Raw genomic sequence first — 24,554 nt, 5'->3', positions numbered from 1 at the left:
AGTTTAAAAAAAGTTTTTCATGTAAAGAATTGTAAGTTTTAGAGCGAACTAAAGTTTGAAGAAAGTAATTTTTTGCTTTTTCTCGAATATAACTTTAAACGGCTATAACTTTAAGAATACTTTAGTTGGAGCTTTAAAATTTAAAGCATAATTTTTTAATACACTGTAGAACATTACTGCAAAGTTTGAGTTATTTCTGTAAATAATTGTGAGTTTTAGAGGGAACTAAAGTTTAAAAAAATATTTTTTGGTTTTTTCTTTGAGGACTATTTTGAACAGCTTTAATTTTAAAAATACTTGAGTTACGGGTTTAAAATTCAAAGCATAATTTTTTATTAAACTTTAGAACATTACTGCAAAGTTTGAGTTGTTTTTGTAAATAACTTTTAGTTTTAGAAAGAACTAAAGTTTAAAAAAAGTTTTTCATGTAAAGAATTGTAAGTTTTAGAGCGAACTAAAGCTTGAAGAAAGTAATTTTTTGCTTTTTCTCAAATATAACTTTAAACGGCTATAACTTTAAAAATACTTTAGTTGGAGCTTTAAAATTTAAAGCATAATTTTTTAATACACTGTAGAACATTACTGCAAAGTTTGAGTTATTTCTGTAAATAATTGTAAGTTTTAGAGCGAACTAAAGTTTAAAAAAATATTTTTTGGTTATTTATTTTGGATTCTTTTGAACAGCTTTAATTTTAAAAATACTTGAGTTACGGGTTTAAAATTCAAAGCATAATTTTTTATTAAACTTTAGAACATTACTGCAAAGTTTGAGTTGTTTTTGTAAATAACTATTAGTTTTAGAGCGAACTAAAGTTTAAAAAAAGTTTTTCATGTAAAGAATTGTAAGTTTTAGAGCGAACTAAAGTTTGAAGAAAGTAATTTTTTGCTTTTTCTCGAATATAACTTTAAACGGCTATAACTTTAAGAATACTTAAGTTGGAGCTTTAAAATTTAAAGCATAATTTTTTGATACACTGTAGAACATTACTGCAAAGTTTGAGTTATTTCTGTAAATAATTGTGAGTTTTAGAGCGAACTAAAGTTTAAAAAAATATTTTTTGGTTTTTTCTTTGAGGACTATTTTGAACAGCTTTAATTTTAAAAATACTTGAGTTACGGGTTTGAAATTTAAAGCATAATTTTTTATTAAACTTTAGAACATTACTGCAAAGTTTGAGATGTTTTTGTAAATAACTGTTAGTTTTAGAGCGAACTAAAGTTTAAAAAAAGTTTTTCATGTAAAGAATTGTAAGTTTTAGAGCGAACTAAAGTTTGAAGAAAGTAATTTTTTGCTTTTTCTCGAATATAACTTTAAACGGCTATAACTTTAAGAATACTTTAGTTGGAGCTTTAAAATTTAAAGCATAATTTTTTAATACACTGTAGAACATTACTGCAAAGTTTGAGTTATTTCTGTAAATAATTGTGAGTTTTAGAGGGAACTAAAGTTTAAAAAAATATTTTTTGGTTTTTTCTTTGAGGACTATTTTGAACAGCTTTAATTTAAAAAATACTTGAGTTACGGGTTTGAAACTTAAAGCATAATTTTTTATTAAACTTTAGAACATGACTGCAAAGTTTGAGATGTTTTTGTAAATAACTGTTAGTTTTAGAGCGAACTAAAGTTTAAAGATATCTTTAAAGATACCTAAGTTTAGCTATAAATGTTGAATCATATTTAATATATAACATAAACTATTAAAATGTTTGAGTTTATTTATAAACAAAATTTAAGACAAAAAAACTTCATGGTTTTGCTCTTTAATTAGTAGTATTAAAATACAAAACATTCAATATAAGTAGCCTGCTTCTAGGCTAACTTTTTTTTTATTGAACTATAATAACCTTTATATATAAGCCAATCACAAAAAGGTAGTCTAGAAAAAGGTAGCCCAAAGAGACACCAATGTAAAAGTTTCTACTAAAATCCTAGAAATACCTAGAGTTTAAAAGTTTAGACAAAAAAATCATGAAATAACCTGGAGTTTGAGAGACTATGGTAACCTAAGAACCATAGTAAACCTAGAATTTTAAAGGAAATTACTAATAAACTTGAAATTATAAACAATGTTAAACAATAAAACTTTGACTAGATATGAAGAGTCTATCATATACACTTATTTTTTGTATTATTTTTTGTATTATTTAAGATTTTATTATTATTTTAGAACACATTTAAAGTAACATTACAGTACCTTTTTAGTACTTTTATACCATTGAAGACATCAGATTTAATTTTATGCTACAAGTAGAATAGAAAACTTGTACTTACAAAAACCTGGAAAAAGTTTTCAAAAAATCCTTGAAAATCTTGTAAAAATCGACAACAAAAGTTTTATTTCCTAAAACTTGAAATAAAATCAGAATTCTTGTAAGGAGCTCAGATAATTAAAAAAAATTCAGAATCTTCCAAAGAAATTTCCAAAAAACAGTGCCCCTTAACATAATAAAAACTGTTATGTGAGAATTAAAGCTCAAAAAAATTAATCAACAAAACAAAATAATAAATAATAATTAAATAACCCACCCAACAGTCAGTTTTTGTTTTTTACTTATGGCTCTGAATAAATAATTTTATTTGTTCAAAAACATAAAAAAAAATTTCAGCATATCAAGTTTTAAGTTTTAACTACTTACAAGAAAGCCAATTTACATATGAAAAAAGGCAAATTTGAAAATTTAGGTATAAGATCATATAATTAAATACTTCAAAAAAAACTAGGAAAACTTAGAATTTTAAACAAAATCATGGAGAAGTCTGGTAAATGAACAATCTTTGTAAATTAGTGAATTTTTTTGAGATAAGAAATAACTATTACATTTATTAGCTAAAAATATTATTCAATTTTCTGAGTTTTACCAAAGACAGATTTAAAGTATTATAACAGTATATTTTTCAATTTACTATTTTAATATTTTCTTACTTATTATAATATATTTTTTACTTTAAGCTTAATTATTTGATACTAAAACACAAGAAAACTTATTTTTTAATAAACTGGAGAAAAACAGGAAACCTTGAAGAAATTTATAAAAATCAGTGACCATTCTGTACTTACAACCATTTTTAGTATATTTTAGATAAGTAAAACTAAGGAAAGAGCAAGCTAAAATGAAAAAAATAAAAATAAATTAAAAAAATTTCTGAGTCTAGTCGAAATTAAAATAAAACTGTTAAATTTAATAATTTTTTTATTGAAAATTAGTTATCTAAAATTACTTGCCCATAGTTTGCTTTTAAAGACACTAATAATACAAGTTTTTTGGAATATTCTTGTATTTCAGAGAATATTTACTAAAATTTAATCTCTCAAGCTTGAAAATAATTTAGTAGAAAGATTTTTAATATATTTTCTTTTAATTTTGGAGAAAGTTGACAATGAAATAATTGCAGCTTATGATTTTTATACAATAATTTTCTCAATTTTTTATCTATAAAGACTGTTATACATTTTTAACTTCATGCTTTTCTAAATAGCCAATGTAAATTTTTGTATAATAAAAGTTGGACCCTCCACAGGCCTAAATTAATATCAAATATTAAGGACATAGGGGGGAGGGGTCCAACTTGATTTTTAGAAGTTGATCTTTTTCTATAGAGTTTTATCTGAGCTATCAGACATTTGTAACCGCTTGAAAAAATTCAAAGTAATTTTCGAGATATGAGCGATCAAAGTTGATGACCTCAATAGGTTCCTAATGGAAGGCGCAAACTAAAAAGGCAAAATAAGACAATTTCACTAAAAATCTATCTCCTTCATTTTTTAAGAAATCTTCTTCTAATTTTCTCAGAAAATGTATTATCAAACTTTAAAAAGATTGAATGCAGGATTTTTTTTAATTTTGAAAAATAAAAATTTTATAAAAAAAAACAACCTATTTTTTTTTGTTTTTTAATCTAAAATTTTTATTTTTAAATATTTTTAAAATTCCAACATTTAAAGTCTTTGAAACTATAAAAGGAACGTTTCCTGAAAGTTTGAGGTCTCTAGCTCAAAAAATGAAGAAGATAGATTTTTGGTGATTTTTAAAATTTCCAAGAAAATTGACCTTGAAAAATTTGCAATCTATACGCTTGTATCAGAAACTTTTCATAAAAATTACAATATCTCAAAAGTTAAATAAGATTTTTTTATTCTTCAAAAACTGGTTTGTAGTTTGTACTTAAAGCTTTCATATAAGATCCAATTTAGTAAAAAAATATGTTGGAACCCCCATGCCCTTAAACTGCATATATGCTTAATACAACTACATACATAAAAAATCAAAAATTAACGTGTACCATTTAGAAAAAATAGAAACTTATTTTGGATTACTATTTTTTACTTCGGTGCTTAAAGAAATATTTAAAAATATTTATTCTTAAATCTAAGGTTTTTAATTTTTTTTTTTTAGTTTTAATTATTAGTAACAAAATAAAACAAAATGTCTTCTTATGATGGACCTATCAAGCGCCAAAGAATGAATGAAAAAAATGTAAGTTAAAATTATAATAACTGTTTAAGTGGTTTTAGTAGTCTAAAGTTAAACTTAGTAAAAGTAGTATAAATAGTTATACAACTTTAGTTAATTTTTACGTCATTATCCTAATTACAATAAGATACTATATTATATGATAGAAAGAAAAAATCAGTCTAATAAAAAATAGTATAATTTTTATTAAGAAATTTTTTACTTTTATATAATATTTATATTTTTGATATATAATTTGTAGTTAGTTCCATAGTTATTTTTTAATTAATGTGCATTTTTATTAATACAACCATTAAGTTTTAAAATGATAAATTTAGTTTGAAGAAGATATTTTTATAATAAGTAAATGAAGAAGACATATTATTTTTGCTGTTAAAAGTGTTTTGAAATTTTTATTAGAGTTTATTTTCAACAAATGTATTAAATAAAGCATAATCATAGTTTGTAGTTTATGATATTTTCCTAGTACTAATATTTTATCTTTAATAATAAATTTTTTTTTTTGTATTTTCCAAACTAGTATTTACTTTTACTTATTTATATTTTTTGAGATAAAATTCATCCTCTGATGTGAATTATAAAGAAATTGTTTTAGACAAACTTTTTCTAGACTTCACTAAACTGTTATTTTCAGATATTTTAAAACTAAATAGAAATAATTAGCTTTTTAATTACTTCTAATTCTAAAAGATTAAATTTTAAACTGAAGTTATATATTTTTATGTCTTAAGAAATAAGTTCAGTATACTAAATTTCACAGGCTGAATTTTAAGTGCATTTAATAATTAATTCTTCAATAACAAATGAATTTTAGAGTTTGCTGAATTTATTTTTTGAGTAAACAAAAACATATTTGTTCACTTGCTATGAAATACAGATCTCCAATTGTTTTCTAACAACACAACCTCTAGTACTATTTTTATATGTTAAGTTGATGTTTATAAGTTTTATTAAAGGATGTTTTTTATTTTAGCCTGAAGATAGAAATGATGACAGAAGACCTTTCAAGTTAGTTTTTTTACTTAATTTGTAAAGTAAATTAGTCATGTATAAATTTTTAAGAGGTTTGCTTCTTGTTTTTGCTGCTATTTTTACTGTGTGACTTAAGGTGCATTAGCATTTAACTGCTATAAGTATTTATAATAAAAAAAATACTCAAAACATTTAGACAATTCTAGATATTTCAATACTTGGAATTCATTATTAGTAATGATAGTAATTTCTTATTAATTTTTAGTTAAAATCACAGAGTTCTTTAGAAGAAAATATTATTTGGTTAAATAAAGTATTTTTTAAAACCCACTGCTATTAAAATTTGTTTTAGTAATTGAGTTTATCAAGACACATTTTAGAACTTAGATCAAACTAAATTGTTGTTCACGTTTTATTGTTTTCACTGTTTTACTTTTTTGATGCTTTTTTATTTTTTGCTAAAAACATTAGGTTTAGTTTTAAAATTTTTAAACGAATTTTTTTTCAAAAGCTATAACCTGCAATAGAAAATAACAGTGTAAGATAATAAAATTAATTTAAAGTATGTTTAATGAGTTGTAAACGACTCATGATAGTTTTTTCAAGTTAGAGAGTGACAATCTTGTTAACTTTTTTGATGCTTTTTTATTTTTTGCTAAAAACATTAGGTTTAGTTTTAAAATTTTTAAACGAGTTTTTTTTCAAAAGCTATAACCTGCAATAGAAAATAACAGTGTAAGATAATAAAATTAATTTAAAGTATGTTTAATGAGTTGTAAACGACTCATGATAGTTTTTTCAAGTTAGAGAGTGACAACTGACAATCTTGTTAACTTTTTTGATGCTTTTTTTTTTTTGCTAAAAACATTAGGTTTAGTTTTAAAATTTTTAAACGAATTTTTTTTCAAAAGCTATAACCTGCAATAGAAAATAACAGTGTAAGATAATAAAATTGATTTAAAGTATGTTTAATGAGTTGTAAACGACTCATGATAGTTTTTTTAAGTTAGAGAGTGACAATCTTGTTAAAAGTTGTATTTCTATTTTAACATTTTTGTTGGTTATTTACAGACTACTTTAAAAAACGAAATTAATTTGGGAAAATTTTGATTATCTCAGGCTAGTTTAGTTTTAAAAAAACTCAAGTCAGTTTTAAAGTTTAAATAAAATTAAATAGGTCATTATTTTTTAATAATAAATGTTCTAAATACAAACCTTTTCCAGTCCTGGTCTATAAATAGTATTTTAAAATCTAACTTTTAGGTTGAATCAAGGCTGCCACACACTCAGTTCATTCAGAATAACTCAGGATATTTTAAAGTTTTGTAAAATTTCAGGACAGCTCAGGATAACTCAGGACATTTTGAATTTTATTTTCAAATTCAGGCTGACTCATAGTTTTAGTTTTATGAGAAACCCATGATAGTTTATTTTTTTAAAAATAATCTCTGGAAATTTTTTTTTCTAGATTAAGTGGATTTAGTTATAATATTTTGTTATTTTATTAACTATTTTTGTTGAATAAATTGATTTTTGTTGTTTTTGTAAAGTATTAAGATTTTTATAAGATTTAAGGGCATAGGGGGGAGATTCCACCTGAATTTTTACAAGTTGGTCTTATTTTATAGAGTTTTATCTGAGTTATCAGACATTTAACAAATTTGATTTAATAATTTTTAGAAGCTTAGTTTTTTATTAGTATTGTTAGTTACGTTAAAGTTTATAATATTTTTTCAGTGATGATGTGGATCAACCTAACAAAGTCTTACTTTATACAATTCTCAATGCTGTCTATCCAATTACTACTGTAAGTAAATTTTATAACTGTTAAATGAAAAGTAGTATCTTTATTATTTGTGTTAAAAATGTTAAAAAGTTTATGCAATAATAGAATACTAAATAAACATTTGTTCAACTTATTTAAATTATTTTATGCAGTTTTTTAAAAATTGTCTCTAACATCTTAATAAAAAGCAGTTAAATTAAAAATAAAACCGTGCGTGAAAAGTTCTATGAATATACTTTAGCTGTAAATGTTTTACAAATTTAGATAAATTACATAAGTGTAATAAAAAGTTTCATACAATGTAAAAATAATTAATATAAAAAGAAATATCACAGCTCCCAATGAAAAAAACTTCCATTTGTTTTACCATTAAAAAATTATAAACTACCATATAAAAATGATAATTTAAATTTTGAAAATTAATCTTTAGGTGTTTATGCTTTCTGTGAAACTTTAAAACTTTTATCAAGTCAATACAAATTTTACTAAAACATTTTAATTTCAATATAATTAAAAAACCTTTGCTTATATTAGGATGTTGTTCACAAAATAAGTGAACCGCATGGCGACGTGAAGAGGATTGTCATCTTCCGCAAGCGCGGAGTTCAGGCCATGGTCGAGTTCTCCAACGTTCAGGACGCGCAGTGCGCCAAGGCGACGCTGAACGGCGCCGACATCTACTCAGGCTGCTGCACCCTCAAAATAAACTGGGCCAAGGTTTGAACCTCATAAAATTTTACTTTGAAAGCCGCATGTCAATTTTCAAACAGTTTTTGATACTTTCATTTCAAATGCTGTCAACAACAAATGATTGAAATTTGTTTTGTTCGCAGTTTTTTATGATAATCAATAATTATGAATATTCCTGATTAAGAAGTTTTAGTGGTTTTACTTGTTTGACTTAAATTTTAAAGTTTATGAGTAATGTCATAATTATATTTTACTAAAACAAGGCTGTAAAAATTATTTTTAAAAACTATTTTAAAACTAATACTTAAATAGCTAATGTTTGTTTTTTAACTATCAAACTTTAAACATTTTGCCTATTTTATACATAGACTTAGTTTAAAACATAAAACTTATCACTACAAATTAAGTTTAGATATTTGGTCACTAAGTTTAAGCTCAATATTTTTACGTTCTTAGACGATTAATCTGTCTTTTTGCCAACTGTAAATGCCTAAAGAGTGTAAGCCAATTTTATATTGTAAGTTGTAATTAAAACTTGATAGAAAATATAATGAATTTTTTAGCCAACTCGCTTGAATGTCTATAAAAATGATGAAGAAACTTGGGATTATACTGTTGACTTGCGTGAGTTTTTCAATACATTTATTTGTCTTAAAAAGTAGTTTTTTATTTTTATTTTCATGTAATTTTTAGTATTAAAATTTTCTGTGTTTTGTTATTATTTTATTTTATAAAATTTAAAATAATGAAAGATACTAGTAAACACTGTAAAAGTATATAAATTGATGTAATGTATAGATATAAAAATATATTTTCACATCATTTGATTTTAATTGTTTTAAAAACAAAACAATTATAACAGATCATAATACAAATATTTCATTTTATGATTGCAAATGATTAATACAAATAAAGTCTTCAAATCATAACATAAACCAAAAGTCTCAAGTAAAACAGTGTAGAAAATATGTTTTATCTGTAAATATTTTACATTCAAAAATGTTCCCCAATATTAATGTTGCAGTATAAACTAAAGTTTAATTTACGAATGTTTTAAAATTTTAATAGTTACTTTATTGCCTAAAATACTAATTATTTTAGTTTTTAGTTCTTATTTATTGTTAGGTTCTCTTAAAATGATACAAAAATAATAATTATTAAACTGAGTTTAATAAAATGTTTTTTTGTCTATTATAACTGAAAAATTTTTATAGAGATTTTTTAAAAGTAGAAGTCAATATGTAATTACTAATAGTTTCTAGTTAATTAAAATAAATAACTGAATAAATATCAACTCAAGCTTTGTCTATTTAACTATAAAGATAAACAAATATAAATATTTGTCCTTTCTTATGTAACTATGTTTGTTGAAGTATAAAACATATTTTGACTTAAAAACTCTACTGTATTTTAAAACATCATTCATAAAAGTTGTTTAAGTCTTAAAATAAAACAATTTTTTGTATTATTATAGAATTAAAATTAATATATACAAGTGTTAATCAAACCTGAGAAAGAAACAACTTTATAAAAATGAGTTGATAGTTTTGTTGCTATTACAGACATTCTAATAATAAGGTATTTCAAAAATGATACAAAGTTTTGTTTTGCTAACAAAAGGCTTTCCCAAAAGGTATGATCATCCAGTATTGAGAAAAAGTTGATACAGCTTAACAAGCTTCTCATGTAAAGTCTATGTTTTCCCAATATCGCCCCTCAGTTCGGCAGCTGCTTGCCTAGCATTGTAACTTATTGCCCTCAGTTTGCAAACAAGTTAAATTAAAAAAAAATATTATAAATTATTATAAATTAAGCACTTAATGAGTTTCTAAAAATTTTCTAATGCAAAAAGGTATTTTTACTATAATTTCAATTAAAATGTGTTATAAAAAGTATTAGTATATACCTTAAAAGCTCATCATTAATATGTTTATTGACTTTTGTATTAGGCTTGATTGTTTATTAAATAAAAAATCATAGATGAGTTTTTTTATATTTCCTTCACAAAAGATGTTTTAAATCTTTTATGTGTATAGAAATTTGTGAGTATGAAGTTTGTTTTGTCTAAAACAAAACGGTTTACTTTAACATAAGTTCAAAACATTCATAGCATTTTTTTTTGAAAAACAGTTGAATCTATTGCAATCGTGATCTTATGTAATTTTGTTCAATGAAGGACTTAAAAAAAATTCTCAAAGATATCAGAGTAAACTTTGCCCAATTTTCAAACAGTCATCTTACAAAAAAACTTCCATTGACTCATTTACCTAAAAATATCGAAACAAAAAGCACTGATGTATTAACAATTGACATTCAAAGACAACTCAGTACACGAACAAGTAAAATCAACCTTCAAGCATTCGGGAACAACATTGCATACCAGTAAAACATCAAACTCAGCAGCAGACAACACACACTGGCGGTCATACCACAAGTTACTACAAGATCGAGAACATTTTCAAACTATCAAGACACGCACGCCTCAATCACAGACAGACACGACACACTTAGCTTAACAAAGTTTATTAAAATCTTTAATTTTTTAAAGTTTTACGACTGTGTAGCAGTGTGCGGATGTCTCTTAGCCAAACAAGAAAAAACGTTTTGGCTGAAATGCTTCTCGTTGAAATTAATTAAAATGGCTCAAAAACGAACATGGTACAGTTTAACCTTGTTGTTATGATATATCGTAGCTGTAAAAGTAAAAAAAAATATGAAAAAAAAGTTTAAATAAACAAAAAACAGGCGGGGGAAGCCAACCGGCCCTTCTGGGAGACGCCCCAGCCGGTTTCAACAATCAATTTAATCAGGGTTAGTTGATTGTAAAATTTTTCAGGTGAGGTTACGATAGTTGCAACCACATTTCCGTATCAAGCTATTTTAATTTTGTTTTTGATTTTCCTCAACTCATTTTTCAAATCAGATAAGATTTGAGCAAATATTCTTTAAACGTAGGTTTTTTAAAACTTGAACTTTATACTCTTTTGACCTTAGTTCTTAGGCGCTTGACGGTCCGAGTCAGATAAACTATAGAATTTGCAGCCGCTAGATTTACGGTGTGCACGAACTCTTACAACCATGGTTGCAACTGCATACTGTTGTTGTTTATTGTTGATAACAAGCGTTTGTTGCGTCACACAGGAATGAACAGCAGAGTGGGCATGGGAGGAATGAGGGGAAATAACCGGGGTCGAAACAACGACATGATGATGATGCGCGGACCAAGGATGAACGAAATCATGAACCAGGTACATATCACTTTTGTTCTTATTTATTATTAGTAAAAAGGATCGTTTTTATCTAATTTCATTAAGTTAAAAAAAGAAATCAAGTAATCTTCTTCTTGAATACACTTGTTTTTTTAGCTATGTTTAAAATACATACTCAAGAAAAAAACTACTTACTGTGACATTGCTTTGAGACATTAACATTTAACATTTTATACTAGTCGGAATACTTCAACGACAGCATGAACAACTTTTGTTTACAAATTAGAAGTTATTTTCATATTTCTACTAGAAACTAAATATATTTCTTATCAATTTAAAAACTTTAAACACTTAAGAAAAAAACACAAACGTACTTTATTGCGACATCACTTGAAACAAGTTATATGTTTTTATGTTTTTGTTTAATTTAAATAAATAAATATTTTTTTTAATCAGTCGGGAGACTTCAACGACAGCATGAACAGCCAGGACGGGGGAGGAGTTTACAGCAGCTCGCCCGTACTGATGATATACGGTTTGAACGCAGAGAAGATGAACTGCGACCGGCTCTTCAACATTCTCTGCCTCTACGGCAACGTGTTCAAGGTTCGATTTGACAGTTTTAAACGGTTTTACTCCCATATTTTAATGAATTTTGACGAAAACAAGCACAAAAGTCTACTATTCCGGAGTCGTATGCACTCTAACTATTGAATGTAAAAGTAGTGACAAAAGCATATCAAATTTTCAATCCACAACTTTTTACCATTTAACATTTCAAAATTGCACGATCGTTATTGTGACCAAAAACGTAGTTAGTTATAATCATGACGCCGCAACAGGTGAAGTTTCTGAAGACGAAGGTGGGAACCGCCATGGTGCAGATGGGAGATCCCTCGGCCGTCGACAGGTGCATCTCCGGCTTGTCCGGAATGCGTTTCTTCGACGAAAAACTCACTCTGGCGTTAGTTATAGTTTCAAGAGTTATACCATTTAATTTTTTTAATAAAAAATCTTCAAGTCTTGTTAAAAAATTTGTATAAAAAAATTTTGCTTGTAAGTATGATAATTTAGACACTTCAGAATAATAGTTTACTTAAAAAAGACTTACTCTCACCTTCGTTATACTTTTAATTTCAAGAGTGGTTTTACATTTACCCACGATTGTTTCAGCTATTTATTTTTATATTTTTAGATTTTATTTTTATTTAGAAGATAACTAAACTGCTTTTCTACTGTAATGTAATTTTACTTGTGTGTCTGAAACTTATGAATAGTACTTAAATTTTAAATTGAACTGTGTATGTTTGAAAAATATGACAAAACGTTCTTTTTAATAACAAAATAAACAATACTAGTAACGAGATGATTACTCTTGTAATATAAGATTGATTGTGAGTAGATAAGTTTTAAAAAACGAAATAAAGCTGTAAAAAATCGCAAATAAAAATATTTTTTTTTCTTAAAAGTGTAATCATGACAGGCCATCGAAGCAGATGATGATGTATCTGACCAACGACAACAACGGAGGTCAAAACAACCTTCCCGACGGAACTCCTTCGCAAATGGACTACAACAGCTCGAGAAATAACAGGTTTTTAAATTTATAAATAATACTTTGCTTTTAAGTTTGAATCTTTACAAATTAAAAAAAAACTGTTTAGTATATTGGTTATCTTTTAAATAACTAATAAGAATAGTTTTTCAATTTTTATTTTGATAGCTTTTTATGCATTTATTTATTAAGAAACTCTTTGTCTTTTTTTTTTGCTTTTTTTTTGAGGTGCTTTCAAGTTATTTACTGGCATTGTTTAAAAAGAGCTCAAAAATAAAAGGAATAAAAAACTTGAAAAAAAATGTTTTTTTAATAAAGTTTTATTATTAAACTCCACCAGATTTACAACAACTGAGCAAGCGGCAAAGAACAGGATTCAGAATCCATCAAAAGTACTTCATTACTACAACGTTCCTGTTACTTTTGATGAAGAAGCTGTTAAAAAAGTAATTATATAATTTAAAATATTTAAGCACAATTTTTTTTTTTTAAAAAGGTGTTGTCTCATAACCAAAAAATAAAGATTTACAATAGTCAAGAAAAAAGTATCTACTAAAAAACTTTATATACTAATTATAATGCGTACCTACCAACTATTTGTTGTATTTGAAAATTTAATTTTTTTTTAAGATTTGTGAAGAACTTGGCATTTCACCACCTATCAAGTTTGTTCCATTCAAAAGCAAAAGTTAGTTATTTGAACTTGTCAAGTATTTGAATTTAACATGTTGTTATGTTTAAAGTATGAATTTGAACAAAATTTTAAAAAATATGATATATGGGAAAGTTTTAATGTAAAGTTATAGTGAGGCTTTGCAAAATAAATCGGTCGTTTTTCTATAGTCATATAAAATTGGTACCCTAGTATTCTTAACAAGTGTTTCTCTATATTTTATTCTTTTTTTATTATTTTTAACAACTTAAAGTGATTAAATTCTTTATGTGTTGCATGACGAGGAGCCTTTGAAAACTAAAAAGTTGATTAACTGAATTAACTTCGAGCTTATTTATGAAGCATTTTCAATATTGAAATAGGTTAATATATATATATATATGATATTATATGTTTTGGTTTTAAGAAAACAAGTACAGAGATCTCAATTTATTCTTTCAAGAATTTATTTTACAACCAAGTTTCGGTCTAAGACCTCGTCAGTGCTTAAATAAATCTTATTCTATTTGAATGATATAATTTGAATTAGAAATTCAAATAGAATAAAATTTATTTATGCACTGACGAGGTCTTTGATCGAAACTTAGTTTGTAAAACAAATTCTTGAAAGAATAAACTCATAGATATGATCTATAAAAATGTAATTGTCTCATGTATCCGGAACTAATGCATGTTTCAATCAACAGCTGAACGCAGCAGCAGCGGCTTGATGGAGTTCGAGAACAAAGCTCGCGCGTTGGAGTGCCTCGCGGTTGCCAACCATTACAAAATTGAAAACACCGGTAAGTTGGAAATTTTACACCAGTTTGATTTTTTATTGATTTGAACAATATTATAACAATAAAAAATATAATTCTGAATGAAATTGTTTGTAAAAGTTAGATGTTACCAAGCAAGTTTTTTAAATTTGTGTATTTATTGTCCTATAAAAACAAATTATTATAAACAAATATATAAAGCTGTAGTATAAATAGCTATTTTATTGAAACATCTATGTAGATTGTGATATAGTAGCTTTATTTACGTATTTATGAGCTTGTAATTTAGTTGATGCACATTTTTAAAGTTCTCAAAACTTCTGCCCTGAATAATATTTTAGTAGTTTTAGAATTTTCACTTCTGAAAACAACCCCCAATGGAAACTGTACAGGACCCAAAAAATGCGACTTTTGAGGTTTTAGCTGGAAATTGTTTTACATGTGGCAATTATTACAAAAACCTCAATGTGCACAGTTTAAGACGATTTAAGGAAAGTTTCACAGAGGCTCTTCTTTGTTTTATGCAATTTTTACCACTTTGTCAGGGTTGCCACTTGATAAGGAAAAGTCAGGAAAAATTTAATAAAATTACAAAAGTCAGGAAAAAATGGGGGGTTATGAAAAAAGTCAGGAAATTTGATAAATTAAAAAAAAATCAGATTTTGTCAGTTTAAATTTACAAAATTCCTTGTTTTCCAAAGCCTTCAAATGGTTAAAATTAATTAAAAATCCTTTAAAGTCAGAAAGAAATTCCAAAATTTTCCTAGAAATTTACAAAATTATTCAACTTCCAATGCCTTCATCTGGTATAAATTAATTTTCCTAGAAATTAATATCCTTTATATAACTGAAAATTTTTCTACTAACATATTGAACAAGTACCCTACTTGAACAAGCAGATTTTGTAAACTTTTTAGTATTGATGTCTGTAGCAAGGACACTTCCTTAGTGAAACTGTGATATATACACAAAAATTTAAATGCAAGTGGTTTTCATGTACTCTGTCACTGTCAACTATGAGAAGAAAAGCACTCACTGTTCATATGAATGGAGCTGGACATAGAAATAAAATGCCAGGAGTTTACCAAATCCAAAATTTTTCTATAATGCTGGATCAAGCTCCAGTGGATTTAGTAGTGAGAGCAGCGGTAGAGTAGCAAGTTGTGAGAGCAGGGGTATAAGCCCATCAATAGGTTTGGTAAGTAAGTAACAAACCACAACCACTGAAATGTTATGGACATTGCACACTGTCAAGCACAATTACTCAGCTAGTTCGTGTAATAACCTGGCGGAGCTGAACAAAAAAATGTTTCCTGACAGTGCAATAATACAGTCATGTCAGATGGCCCAAACTAAACTATCATACATGATAAATTTTGGCCTTGGACCTCATTTCGAAAACATCTTGCTGGAATAATAATGAACAAGCTATGTTTATAAGGTAATAATATAAGTGTTCTGCTGATAGAGCTGTTTATTGCAAATACATCAATTATACACAGATGTTTCAAGTGATGTAATGGAAGTTTGATGATTGAATTCAGCTAAAAAACTGTTGTTTTAACCTGTATTAAAATAAGATTGAAAGCTTTATATAGTTTCAAGTGTTAAATTATGTATTTTAGAGTAAGTTTAAATTAAGAGTTTGATTTAGAAAAGTCAGGAAAATTTTAGTAAAAAGTCAGGAAATTTTTCTCAGCTTGATCAGTGGCAACCATGCTTTGTAAATTTCTCTTTATTTATTTTCAGTTTTTATTCAAAAAATCAAGAAGTGCCTCCGTGAAACTTACTTAATAACGTCTTAAATTCTGCACAAGGTGTTATTGTGATATTTGCAACATGTAAAAAAAATTTGAGCAGAAAACTCAAAGATCACCTTTTCTTTAAGCACCCTACTGAATAAAGTAAGTTAAGCTACCAGAAAAATTAAATATTTAACTTTCTGGTAGTTTTTGTCTGCAATTTGCTTTTAAATTTAAACTACTTTATATACATAGTATGTATGAACAATGAGTTATTTACTATTTAATGCTTCTTGTTTATATAAGACTATTATCTCACTGCTTATCCTTAAAGCTATATACTTGAGTATTAGATATTTTCTCAAAATAGTTATTGACCTATCTTGTAAAGGCTTACATTTATGATCTTATTTTGTTATTAAGGAAGTTACAAAAGTCGTAAGTACAAAGGTTAGTTTTCAACTTGCACTTAATTGGCAAACATTTTTATTAAAGTGATCTATAAAAGCATGTTGATTAATTTTTAGTAATTTGTTTCTTTCTTTTCATAAAACATTTTTTTTTATTGCACTCATTATGTTTAATTTTCTTGATTTTGTTTTTGTTTTTTAGATCAATTAAAGTTCGTATACTTTATTTAATAACCTATATAATAGATGATTAAATTGAACATTAATAAACCACAACTTATCTATATGACTTCCATATATAGGACCAATAGTAGGTACTACCTACTAAGTAATAAACATAAAAAATATATTAAGAGTGTAATTTAGCATTAGTTATTAAAATAAAGTGATCTACTGATTCATGGATCCGGGCCTTAAGTTGAAAAATATTCGGAGCACTATTCTTAATTAAGCACGCAAAGTAATAAATTTATCAAACTTTAATTTTGCAGGCGCATCAAGATACCCGTACATAGTGAAGCTGTGCTTTTCAACATCCAGCACTTCCAGCTACTAGACAAAAGTTCATTTGAAATCGTGTTTGATTTAGTGTTATTTGATGTAATAAAAAATAGTTTTAGTTTTACAAGATTACTTCGTTCGATTTGTTATTAAAAAAAAGCTACTAGTTTTGTTAGATTTCGTTTAGGAATTAGTTTACTTGTAGTAATTGTTTTAGTTTATTGTGCACTAATTGTTAGTCCATTTAAATAAGTTCAATATTCTAACTTCTATTGATATTTGCTTTATTTGTTTACACATATATAGAAAAGTTACTAAACATGGTGAAATATGTACAGAATATAAAATTTCAAAGTTGTTAAACAAATTTTGTTATAAAAATCTTAAAAAAAAAACGTCAAACACATCAGATTACGCGAGATTACCAAAAATTAAATATTACAAAATTGAGCGATAATCAAAAGACGCTCAAAAAGTTTTGTCTTAAGACCTGGTGTACGAAAAACCTTTCAGTTATCGAGTCGTACACCACATGCTTTTACAATTTTTTACAAGCTAGAGAATTAAATTTTTCATTCTGAACTTTTAAACCTTCAGAAACAAAACAATCAATAAAATGAAAAATAGAAAAGAAAATGAAATGAAAATTAGTTATGTTATGTGTTTACTAATGAAACTTTCATTAATAATGTAATCAAAAACTTATCTAATAGGATAAAAACGAAAATTCAGTCTTAAGCCTAAAACTTAATAACAGAAGTAGAAGACGTTTTTAAACTTATGAAATTAACTTAAATTATAAAGAGATAAACGATACTAATATCATACAAGAAAATACTTGAAAAATAGGTCACAACTTTTTTAAAGAAGGTAAAATTATATAAAGCTGAAATAATTTTATGTTGAACTTTATCAGTATTTTATACTAAGATTTTATCTTTCCTTTTTTCAATAAATCATTGAAATTGTTAAAGAAGTATATATTTGAATAAATAAGTAAAAATATTATATAATTTTTATTATTTTTAAAAAGTGAATTTTACCATATTTAAATTTAATTTAAAAAATATTAATATAAAAATAAGTACTGTAACATTTATACACTGTGCACTTAATGAGAAAAAAGACAACAACAATGAATAATAATAACAACGAAAATTTTTCCTTTACTAATCTCAGCTTACCATTTATTTTATGCTTAACTCTATGTTTAAAAGTACATATTTCACTTAATTTTTATAAGGGCATACTATAGAAATAAATACATCTATACAAAGAAGTTTGAAAAATTATGAAGTTATTTCAAAATAGTAATCTTAATAAATAAACTAAAGAATAGCTATATACAAATTGCTGCAACTTGAACTGAACCACTATTATTGTAACTAAACAAATCAACTTTTGAACTAAAGTTTTTGGCTGTTAGATGACAATTATAATTAACATTCTAAACAAAAGTAAATAAACAAGTAGCAATGATCACTTATGACCTTGGTAATCACTATTTAAATAACAATTTTTAAGTTCATCCTGAAACTTTACAAAATATATTTTGTAAACAAAATTTTAGCTCAGTCCATAATTTACTACCTTGGTAAGCTAGCAATTTGTGACCACTCTTGTTGTTGGATCTAGATAGGAAATAAATTTTTCTGAAGACCTCGTATGATAGTTATGGTTGTTTTTTAACACTTTTAAAGTGATCATTAAAGCTAACTGGTAACAAATTATTGCTAAATTTATACATAAAAAGACCTCATTTATATAAATACGGTCTTCAACATTTTTTCAGATTTAATCTTTTTACACTAGCATCATATTTCTTATAATGTATGCATCTAAGTGCTCTGTTTATAAGAACAATCATTTATACATATTTTATTTGCTCTTCCATAACACAACAAACCATATCTAACACTGCTCTTAAACAAAGAATAAAAGATTAAATATAACGCTTTTTCATTTATGAAATGTCTCGTTTTATATACCTAATGTTTTATGCAACTTTGTTTTTATAGTTTATATATATCCTGACCAATTTAAATTTCGTTCTACAATTGTTCCCAAATATATATAACTATTTGTTTTTTTATAACTGTTTTGCCAACTTTACATTAAGATCTATTCTTTTCCAAAAACTATTTTTTTGTTGATGTAGTGTAGAAGCATATTTTTGCTTTCATCAAGTTTGAGTTCGTTTACTATTAGCCAACCTGATAATATTGTTTATTGAACGAAAAAAAAACGCTCAAATATTTGGTTCAAGGACCTGGTGTACGAAAAAACCTTTCGGTTATCGAGTCATACACCAGGGTACAGTTTAAAGTCATGTCCAGAATACCTTACTAAGTTCTGTATTAAATTTTTTACGGTCATTTAGGTATGCTCTTTTGTGAATGTTTTGTACAACGTTGTATCATCTACAAAGTTAAGAACGTTAAGACTAGTATTATTCTGTAAGTCATTTATATGTGGTAGGAATAACAACGGTCCTAATACTAAACCCTATGGTACCCCAACTTCAACTATCCTCCAAAGCTAACAAACTGTTCTATTCCATCTAAAGATGAACTAACCAGTAGATGCATATTGCCTCTAACACCATAACATTCCACTTTTCTTAGTAAGATATTTCTATTTATACTTTCAAATGTTTTACTTAAATCCATAAAGACTGCTCAAACTGCGCCTCCCTTATGAAAATTGGTTAGTACTCCTTCGACAAATTCAAACAAAGCTAAAGTGGCGGAATAACCCTGTCTAAAGCCAAACTGAGAATAATTTAAAACATTGTTTAAAAAAAAAACTGTACAGTCGATTATAGATAACTTTTCAATTATTTTATTTAAATTAGATAGAAGTGCAATGGTTTTTAATTTCCAGGTAAAGTTTTTGATCAGGATTTAAAAATTGGTAAAGCTTTTGCAAGTTTCAGGCTACTAGGATATACGCCTTCATAAAATGTTTAGTTAATTAACTCAATTAGTATTGGAGATATAAAATTGTTATTTTCTTAAGGATCGTAACAAATATACTCTCCTCACCACTTGCTTTGTTTGGATATAAGCTCTTAATAATGTTAGACACTTAAGTTTCTGTAACATCAAACCAAAAAAACAACTATTACTAACAGATTGTAATTAAAGCCTAAGGTTTTTTTTGTTCCGGTCTGCTTTCCAATGTTAGAAAATGCTTTCCAATGTTTAGTTTGTTTACTAAATTTGTTGGTTTTGGTATCTAGCCGTTGTGGATAAAAACTTTTTTTGTCTAGTATTTATGTTTTTTACTACTTTCGAAACTTTAGATGTATTTTTATAAAAATATTTAGCATGTTTTCATAGTATGATTTTTTAGAACTTGTTATGGTTTTTGTAAGTTTATTTCTTTATTTTTATATTCTTGTAGTTTAACTGGATATATAAATTTGTTTTTGCAAAGGTTTTTGTGTATCTTAATTTTTTTTATTGACTTTAGTAAATCTATTGTTATCCAGGGTTTAGATTTAAGTTTTAATTTAGCTTTAGTTTTTTTTTTAGCTGGAACATTTTGGTCAGTAATCTATTTGATTTTGTCTATTAAGTGATCAAATTTGGTAATTAAGGAGTTATTAGATTTAGTAATTTTGTCTGTTTTATGTTTGTTGAGAATGTGAGCAGCATCAGTTAAAACTTTTTAGTGTTAATTTTTGGATAAATTTATTTTTGTTCTTAGAGTTATTTTTAATTAAATTGCAATTTAGCTTAATAGAAATTAGAAAATATTCTGATATATCTGATAGTAATACATAAAAATTAGTTACTTTTTCTGGACATGAACAATAAAAAAGATCAATCAATGTACCTTCCAATCTATCAATCCTAGATGGTACTTAGATAAGATTTGTTAGATCAAAATTATAGATTTGATTTAAGTAACTTTTTATGAGTTAACCTTATAATTTAAAGAGTTAATACTTATGTCTTAAAAAATAGATAATTCTTTATAACTATTTATGTATTCAATAAAAAAAAATCTGATTTTTTATTAAACTTATGAATGGAATGTTCTGAATGTCTATACATTAGCCTTACTAAGATGCTTTTTCTGTTATTATTGTTTATTTCTACAGATATTTCTAGCTATAATGATTCATATTTACTACAAGTAAATTTTAGGCCTTGTCTTATTGAATTTAAAATGGAGTTTTTGATGTAAACAAGCACGCCACCAGATCTGGTTTTAGAGTTTACAGAATGTAAACTGTATTTTTCATTGGTATTAGATCTATGTTGCTGAATTTATTAAGTTTTGTTTCACATATACCTACAATATCTCGAAAAGTATTATATGAGGATATTTGCTCCTCAAGGAGTGATTTATTTTTACTAAGATTTATTATATTTATACCAAGCAAACTTAAGCTTTTATCATTATAATTATTATCATCAAAGTTCTTAGTAGAGATGTATTGGGTACTAAAAGCAGTTCATTCAGTATATAAATTAAATTTTCTACCTAGGTTTTTATTGTTCATTAAGAAATGTACAGTGTTATCAATTTTTCTAAATAAAAAAATGAGTTTGTTAAAAAAATTAGAAATAGAAAAAAAAAGTTTTTCTAAATCAAAATTACCTATTAAGCTAGATAAAATTTCTTTTAAAAAACTACAACAACTGTTGTTTGCTTTTATTTGAAAGTAGAAATTAAGTTTCATTAAAAAACATCAGTTTTGTATTATTTTTTGATAAATCTTTATAAAATTAATTAGGCTTTGCTAATAACGGCATTAAAAAATGAAGCAAACCTGGAAAATTAAACATTTCTTACTTGTAAAATAACAAAACTTAGATAAGTTATGAAAGATCAATCATATCCAGTTTTTTTATTTCTATTGTTAAGATTTTTTGATTATATATTGTTTATTGAACAATAAAATAAAAAAACGCTTAAAAAGTTTGGTCTAAGGACCTGGTGTACAAAGGAGCCTTTCGGTTATCGAGTCGTACACCACATGCTTATAAAGTTTCTTACGAGCTATTGTATTTAATTTTTTATTATTCAAATAATTAAATCTTTAATAATATAACAATCAGTAAAAAGAAATGAAAGAAAAAAAACTAAACGAAAACTAACTGAATTTTATGTATAAAAATGTACTTAAAAACTTGTTTAGTAACAACAAGAACTTAAAAACATATATAACTTTAAATCAACTTATAAAAGGAAACAAACAATACTTATAGCAAACATTTGAATACTTGAATTATAGGTTACAACCTCTTTAAAGAAAGTAAAAATGTAATACGCTAAAATATCTTTGCGTTTAACTTTATCAGTATTTTGCGCTAAAAGTGTTTTTATTTTATTTAATAACTTTAATTGAACAGTAAAAATAATTTCGCATTCACATAGATAAATAAACTATTGCATAATTTTTAAATAACTTTGAAGTAGTGAATTACACCATAACTGAATTTAACTTTTATAAATGAAAAAAAAAGACAAGTAATGTTAAACTTAAGCTTTTAAATAGAAAAAAAAACAATAATAATATTAACAGCAACAAATTTCCTTCTGTTTTAAAATATACTTTTGTATATTTTGAATATTATAAAAAAATTTAGAGTCGTATTAAAGAGTGTTTCAATATGTTTATACTTTTTATAACCTGAAACTTAATTCTGATACTAATAATGGTATAAAACAACCTTGTACTTTCAAAAAATTGAAATAAATTTAGAAAACCTTGGAAATAAAATTAAAAAAACCTTTGGCAACCCTGTCACATTTTAAATGCTGCTAATAAGTAGAATAAATTGAAACATCACATTAGCTTTGAAAGTGTATGCAACTAAAAATTATTATGAAGTGAACGAATTATAACAAGTTATTTAACAAATTTTTAAACTTTCGTAAAAAAAGTATAAAAGTCAGTGTAACTTAGACTGGGCGTGAAAACTATGAAGAAACGATAAAAAGTCGAGCTAAACAACAAAATAACTTCGTAAAAAGTCTACCTACTGTTTAAAAAACAATTATGTGAACTAAATTTTGCATGGATTTAGAGTTTACTTCTTAAGCGTTAGCATGCAAAATTTATTAAATTCCATACGAGCTAATTTTAATGAAATTCACACTCAAAAGCTGAAAGTTAAGTATTCAATTTATTTAAATACATAAGTTTTTCAACTAAAAGTCAAAGTCAATGAAAACGTTTGTTGATCAGCTAAATACAACATAATTTGTACGATATGTATTTTTTAAATTAGCTTCAAAATTTGCATCAATTACTTTTTGTTTTTAAATAGTTTTTTTAACGATATTTTCAAAAACGTACCGCGCTCGTTTTAAATTCTAAAATAAAACCTCTAAGCCAGGAACAATAATCATTTTTTAGAAGTATTTTATTAAAGATAAAACTAATAAAATGTAGTTGAATTTCTTTAGCTTTTGCTCCTTAAGTAATCTTAAAACTGTAACATATCATGTAATTAGATTTTATAAATACAAACATAATTAAAAACCATAGTTTCTTGAAATAAAAAAAAATCTATTTTGCAGAACATCTTCGCACTATTGTAAGAACTCTATCCTCTGTTTTTTGAAAGTTTTTTTGAGGACTAGGGTGGAAGCCCTTCGCTTTCGTATATCGCCCTCCTCACATATATCAGTTCTCTTCAATCTTTTATTGCATATAAAGCAGTTAAATTAACTCTGAATGATTTTGTGCCAGTCTCCAAGAATGATTTTAGTGAGATGTTCTTTTGTTAATGTTTTATTTTTAAGTTTTTTTCAATTTCAAAAGTTATACTTAATCATATCAAGTTTTATTTATCACTCCTGGACATGACTTTTAACTGTACCCTGGTTTAAGACTCGATAACCGAATAGTTTTTTCGTACACCAGGTCCTTGGACCAAATATTTGAGCGTTTTTTTTTTTCGTTCAATAAACAATAATATTTAGATCCTTAACAACTTAAATAGATAATAAAACAACAATATAAAATCTATAAACTATAAGTATTTCGAACTTGGGTAGGTGTCAAATTTGCACGAACGGACAAGATTGCACGAGGGGACTAAATTATACGAAGGGTCACTTTTGCACGGAAGCATTTATGAACGGGTGAACTTTATTTTTTATTTTATAAATATTTTTTATTTTTATTTTTTTAATTCAGTTTTTTTTTTATACTATTACTGTTACCCCTAACCCTTACCCTCGGTCGGTAACTTATAACTATTTTTTTTATATTAGTAGATTTTTTTTTTGATATCTTTTTTACAATGACTGTTACCCCTAACCCTTACCTGCGGTCGGTAGCTTTTTCTTTTCTTTCTAAATAATTTATTTATATTTATTAATCATTTTTTATATATATATATTTTTTGTTTTTTTTTACTCTCGTGCAAAAATGATCCTCCGTGCAAAATTGCAACTTGTGCAAAATTTACCCTCCGTGCAAAACTATCTTCGTGCAATTTAGTCCCTTCGTGTAAATTTTTGTTCATGCAAAAGTATCTTCGTGGAAAATTGACCTTTCGTGCAATTTAGTCCCCTCGTGCAATTTTGACCCGTTCCCATTTAACTTTGATTCAAAATAAAAAAAATTATAAAGTTTGTCAAAAAAGTTCACCAGATTTTCAGCCTGGCTTGTAATTTTTATTTGAAGTACGTTCGCTGTTTCTCAGCAAACAATAGTTGTATGCAATTATTTGTCTAAATGGCAGATAATTTTGGTTTTAGTAATGAAAAAACATCGCAGTACTATAATCAAAAATGATAAGGTAAGTCGAAAACTTC

General features: G+C 25.8%; 1 protein-coding gene across 1 annotated transcript; it reads left to right on the top strand.

Moving 5' to 3' along the window:
* The first annotated feature begins 4,393 nt into the window (after positions 1-4,393).
* LOC145833990 (heterogeneous nuclear ribonucleoprotein L-like) lies at positions 4,394-16,939 on the top strand. Its single transcript, XM_082941287.1, has 14 exons — positions 4,394-4,476; positions 5,447-5,481; positions 7,183-7,252; positions 7,766-7,948; positions 8,485-8,545; positions 10,667-10,732; positions 11,063-11,169; positions 11,587-11,736; positions 11,973-12,094; positions 12,614-12,724; positions 13,026-13,131; positions 13,316-13,373; positions 14,045-14,140; positions 16,760-16,939. The coding sequence occupies exons 1-14, from the start codon at positions 4,426-4,428 to the stop codon at positions 16,822-16,824; spliced, it is 1,281 nt and encodes a 426-aa protein (XP_082797413.1). The 5' UTR covers positions 4,394-4,425; the 3' UTR covers positions 16,825-16,939.
* The last annotated feature ends 7,615 nt before the right edge of the window (positions 16,940-24,554 follow it).

The sequence above is a fragment of the Thalia democratica genome, chromosome 4 (assembly GCF_965202585.1).
Source record: "Thalia democratica chromosome 4, ktThaDemo2.hap1.1, whole genome shotgun sequence".
NCBI classification, from domain to species: Eukaryota; Metazoa; Chordata; class Thaliacea; order Salpida; family Salpidae; genus Thalia; species Thalia democratica.
The sequence above is the reverse complement of the archived record's forward strand: the minus strand, read 5'-3'. Positions and strand labels throughout refer to the sequence as shown.